At 35.9% G+C, this 5,644-nt stretch overlaps 1 protein-coding gene across 2 annotated transcripts in view; it reads right to left on the reverse strand.

The window, feature by feature from the left end:
* Nucleotides 1-300: 300 nt before the first annotated feature.
* Nucleotides 301-5,644, reverse strand: part of LOC106942286 (high affinity immunoglobulin gamma Fc receptor I-like) — an 11,379-nt gene continuing 6,035 nt past the window's right edge. For both annotated transcript variants that reach the window (XM_015025531.1, XM_015025532.1), the window contains 2 exons: nt 1,959-2,045; nt 301-1,367 (listed from right to left, as the gene is read on the reverse strand). In XM_015025531.1, coding sequence (XP_014881017.1) covers nt 1,324-1,367; nt 1,959-2,045 — 131 coding nt within the window. In that variant the 3' untranslated portion in view covers nt 301-1,323. The remainder of the gene's footprint in view (nt 1,368-1,958; nt 2,046-5,644) is intronic.

The raw sequence follows: 5,644 nt of genomic DNA on the forward strand, positions 1-5,644 counted from the left end.
TTAAAATATTTTAATTTCTAACCATCTTTTATTATGATTCAGTTTTGCTGAAATTTCAATTCTCAGCTGTTTTATTTTCTTTTTTCCATTTTCAAATCAAACATTTTCATAAATATATTGATGCCATCAGAAACATTAGCAGAGAACCAGAGGAAACACCAGAGCTGAGCTGCATAGGAACACATCAGATCTGACCTTTGACCTTTGACATGTCATTTAGTTCTCGACTGAACCTGTGGAACCAGAAACTGAACATCTGGACTCAGATAAACTATTTTTATAAATAAAATGACTTCATGCTGCTGTTTGGACTGCATTTTATTCAGGTAAAAAAGCTGGATACAGATGCATGCCACACTTTTCAGATTATTTATTTATAAAAACATTTTCAAATCCATAATTTTCCTTCCACTTAATTATTATGTAATAATGAAACATGAAATTGTTCAAAAAAAAGTTTGGATCATTTTTCAGCAGCTGCATTTTGTGATTATTGATTTACAATTGCTTATTTTAAAGGGACATTTCACACATTTATAGTAAAAATACATTTTCAAAAAACTTTAATATATCAAATTAAAACAAGCAGAATAAAAGTGAAGAACTTCAGCTCGTCGAATCAGAATTAATCAGTAAATTAAACCTGAATCAGTTTAGCATGATTCAGGTTAGCATGTTTTAGCATCTGCAGAGCTGATGATGTCACCAACCTGCAGATTATCTTCAGTTTAAATCCTCTGATGGCTGAACTTTGGTCTGAATGAGAAACCAGAACCAACCGAACCAACTGGACTTCATTATGACAGGAATAAACCTCACATAGCATTTAGCTAATACTGGTGTTCTGATTTAACATTAACTGCAGTTTATTGCAGATTTTCTTTATATATAATCAATAAACATCCTGAAGGTTCTGCTTTGGTTTCACACACTCAGGGATTTTGTTTGTTTTAACAGGTTTGTTCTGCGGTTTTGGTTTAGTTTTTCTCACCTGCTGCTGTAAATAAAAGTTTCCACTGCCGAGCCGCAGACAGAAACAGGAACATGATGTTTGTTAGCAACAAGCTGCAGAACCGCAGGTTTCACAGGTTAAACTGGTTAAACTGGTTAAACTTGTTAAACTGGTTAAACTTGTTAAACTGGTTCAACAGGCTGAAGCTGCTGAGGTTTTAACAGTTCAGACATTTAAAATAAAACAGTGACTGGAAACATGAGAATGAAACATTAAATACATTCATTTGGTTCTTCAGACAGAAAAACTTATTCACCAGGAGTTGATGGTTCTGTGCTTTAACTAGACCGGTGGAGCTTCCTGCTGGAGGATTACCTCAGGGTGGAATAAACAACTTTTGGTTCTGGTTTGTAATCTGAAAAGAAAAACATGAAATCAAATCAAAAATAAACCCAAACTGAACCTGAACTGCTTTGGTTTGTAAGGAGAATCAACTGGAATGGAAACGATTCTGAGTTTATGAGACTGAACTGAAATGACTGTAAATGTAAATACATCAGTTTATTTAAAGCCCCAGAGAAACAACAAGTTATCACTTGGTGCCATATGAATAAATGAATTGAAACTTAATCTATGATCCAATCTCATTGTGTTTTTTAGCTTTATATCTGTAAATTTGTAGATTTTCCAGAATAACTGGTTCTTTTCTTTATTTGTTAATTTTCAAGCTTTGGCTTGTTGGTGCTTCAGTTCAAGCAGCTTTGATGTGTTTTTTTATTTTAAAGCTTATGCCTTCATTTATTATAAATAATAAAAGCAGAAATCTGGTGCACATTGCTTATATTTAGAAAATATAAATCTGTACAAAATAATTAGTTTTTCTGCCATTCAGAGGAATCCAGTTTTATTCAACATCAGGATTTTGTGTTTTTGTTTTCTCTCTCACATTATAGATCTGAATAATAAGATTAATTTGTGCTCATTTATGTATTTAGAGAAGTTTTACCTCTTTTCCTGGTTTCTCTGATGATTATCTGTCCATAACTGACTTCATCTGTCGTCACGGTGGAAATGACTGCAGGCGGATCGTTTTCTGAAAAATAACAGAGACTTTATAAAAAAACAGCAACACAATTTACATGATCAACATCAACTTACTGAAGCTTGTGGTAAATAAATTTATATGTTAATAAAATCCACAACATTAGTCCAAGAAAAGTCTCTGAGTCAATCAATCAATCAATCAGATTTTATTTGTGTATTACATTTCAGGTCAACATGCTTTACATCATAAAACACAAAAATATATAACTGAAGCATTACATTTTTCCATTTGCCATAATTACACATATAAAATGTTGATCAATGTTTCATTCATGATGTTTCAGTTGATTTATTCCAGATTTAAAGGCTCTCAGTGTTTCGGCTGTTTTACAGTTTTACAGAAGTTTGTTCCAGATCTGTGATGCCTAGAAGCTGAATATGACAAACATGTCGACCTGTTATTAAAATGTAGATGTAGAAATAAATAGCACAGACTCACAGCTTCGGACAAAATAAGAGTTAATTAAAGGTAGAATCTTTCCTTTAAATTAAGATATTTTTAAAAATAAAATATTAGAATAATATTTTTATCTCCTGCTTCACATTTTAAAGTGTTTGAACTTCTACTCATTGTTCTTTTTTTTTAATAATTAATTGAATATTAATTAAATTAAAGCTAATTTAACCTCATTACAAAGTAAAAAAAAAAGCTGGTTCTGAAACAAACGTATTTATACTTCTTTTTAAGATACTTTCATTATTTTATTAGTCATTTGTTCTACTTCTAATTTTTCCTTTTTTCATTTTGTTAGTTATTTTGGGTCACTCTTCCATTTTTATTAGTAGTTTAACTGAGTTTTACCAGCTCACTGAGTTTGTTGTATAAAGCATTTTAACTGGTGGTTGAAGTATTTTGTTAATAAGTTGATATATTTTGGAAACATGTTTATTCTGTGTAGGCTTTTATGTATAGTTATTGTTTTATGATTGTCACCAGGCAGAAAACAATAACTAAAGAATATTTGGTAATTATTTTCTGCTAATCAGATGGTGCAGCGACTTGGTAAGTTTTTATGAAATTATTAACTGTTTTTATGAAATTACCAAACCAAGTCGTGCTGAACACCAGAAGAAAACTTGATGCTGTGGTGAAAGTTCAGCTTTAGGATAACGACCCTAAACATGCAGTTTTATTTACTGTAACATATTTAAAATATGTTGTTGTAATGTGTAGTTTAAGATGAGTTAATCTTTAGATGTTAAATTTACTGTTAGATGTTTCTTCTCTTTCACTTCAGCTCTAGAAGTGATGAGAATATTTAAGGTACAAACATCAGAGTTATTATTTATGATGATTATAACAGTCATTAATAAAACTGTTCTCTGGTTTGAACCATTAATTTACATGAAGATCATCAACTGATGCTGCTCCATCACTATAACTGAGAAACTTTAACAAACAGCTACCAGAAGGTCTTTGATCTCATTTATACTGAAATCCTACAAACAACCAAAAGAATCCAAAAATCCACTTAATGCTATTTTATTACCTTCAGTTGTTCTGAAAATGATACGAATATGAAATGACTTAAAAGAAATTTTAGTTTGAAATTTGAAGCCTTGAAATTGGCCTCTGTCTCTTTAAGAAGCTCCTAATCTTTCCAACACTTTGCCTTCAGCACATCATCACAACAATGCTCCTCCATTATGCCTTTTACCACTGTTCTCTGAGCAGCAGCTCCTGTAACGAGCTCAGCAGTTCCAGCAGGTGTTTGCTAATTGCTGCTGGCTAGTCTGAAGGAGCCGAGTGGGGAGGAGCTGGATTTAAAGGCGGAGCTACGTCCACCCAGGCGTTTAGCACAGCTGAATGGTTGCCATGGAGATTATGAAAGAATCAGGTGGCGACTCTTTCCAGCAACTGAACCTCATTACAGTTCAGGAAAACCTGAAAGCCCTCAAGTCTTTAAACGCCTCCCATTCCGTTACATCAGTGGAAACACACCATCAACAGGCCACAGAGCCCAGCAGGCGGCCATGTGGCTGCCTGCTGGGTTAAAACTACTAAAGCTAGTAAACTTAATAAACACTCAGACTAAAGGTCAGACGTTGATATTTTCTGAATGGCTTCATGCTGCTGCAGTAACACAGTCCTGCTCTGAGTCTGTCAGGTACGGCTGCCAGGAGTGCCAGGGCTTGTGGAGAGCATGGTAGCATGTCTGACTCTCAGCAGCGGAAACCACAATGCATTTCACCTTTGTTTACTCAATGTCACACGTTCACATCAAAGTGAAACAGTTTCTCAGGTTCGAACGGAATCAACAGCTCAGAACCACAGAGCCACCAAACGGAGCAGCTCTGAGTTTAAACCTGATGAGAAACTCTGCTGCCGTCCTCATCGCGTGAGAAGATCACATGACTAACCACCGAGCAGAGAACGACGACGAGCCGGGTCAGAACCACGAGTCGGGTCAGAATAACGAACCGGGTCAGAACAACAAACTGGGTCAGAACAACGAACCGGGTCAGAACAACGAACCGGGTCAGAACAATGAACCGGGTAAGAACAACGAACCGGGTCAGAACAACGAGTCGGGTCAGAACCGGGTCAGAACCACGAGTCGGGTCAGAATAACGAACCGGGTCAGAACAACGAACCGGGACAGAACCACGAACCGGGTCAGAACATGGAGACACCGAGTCAATAAACAATAATGAAGACAAGGAGAAATTTGAAACAGCAAATATTTCTATACTGGTAAATAAATATTAACCAGTATAGAAATATTTCCCATTATGATGGGAAGTAAAACCTTATTTGATATAAATGAGATATTTTCTTATTTAAAGAAAATTATATGAAAACAGAGACAGATGGCAAAGATGACTCAACTTGTATAGTTGGTATATTTTAAAGTTGGTATCAGTGATGTTTTGTAAAAACAAGGAAGGATCTGCAGATGGAGATGAATAAGTTTTGGGTCGACTGGAGAAGAACCGGTTAAAACCCAGCGTTAGCTAATGGCTAATCCAGAAGATCCCAGAGGAAATCAGATCAATGTTTTAATCTCTGCAGACCTCATCACCTCAGTTAAGGTCAGAGGTCTTTACTCAACAATATGGAAGACAGACTGAGGCAAAAACTGCCTCCATCAGGTAGTTCAAAGGTCAGAGCCACTGCTGACCCAACTGAACACAAACACCTGTCTCCTTTTTAACAACAAACATCTTGATGATCCCAAACATGTCTGAGGAAATGTTCTGTGGGCTGATGAGACAGAAGTGGATCCATCTGGAAGCTTAGCATCAAGTCGGATCCGTTATTAAACCAAGATGTTATTTCAGAACCAGAACATCAGGTTCACTGAGAAATGTTTCTCTGAATCTAACAGAAGCAGAGCTTCACTAAACAGTTAACCAATGCTAACCAATCAGAATCAGGATGAGGCCGTTGGTAAAATTTTGACTCATCCACCAATCGGTCCGTTTGTCGTTCAGTATCACTGTTTCTCATCCAGTTAATGAGCCCAAACTGTCAGATGAAGCCAGGGAACGACAATAACGTCAATAAAGACAAACAAATAGTTCTGGGCGTAGATGTGTAGTGATGGTTAACCCTTTGGGAGACGATGGGGCCAAAAGTTCCCAAAG

This window comes from Poecilia latipinna, unplaced genomic scaffold (genome assembly GCF_001443285.1).
Source record: "Poecilia latipinna isolate Pla-1442-1.1 unplaced genomic scaffold, P_latipinna-1.0 Scaffold4161, whole genome shotgun sequence".
NCBI classification, from domain to species: Eukaryota; Metazoa; Chordata; class Actinopteri; order Cyprinodontiformes; family Poeciliidae; genus Poecilia; species Poecilia latipinna.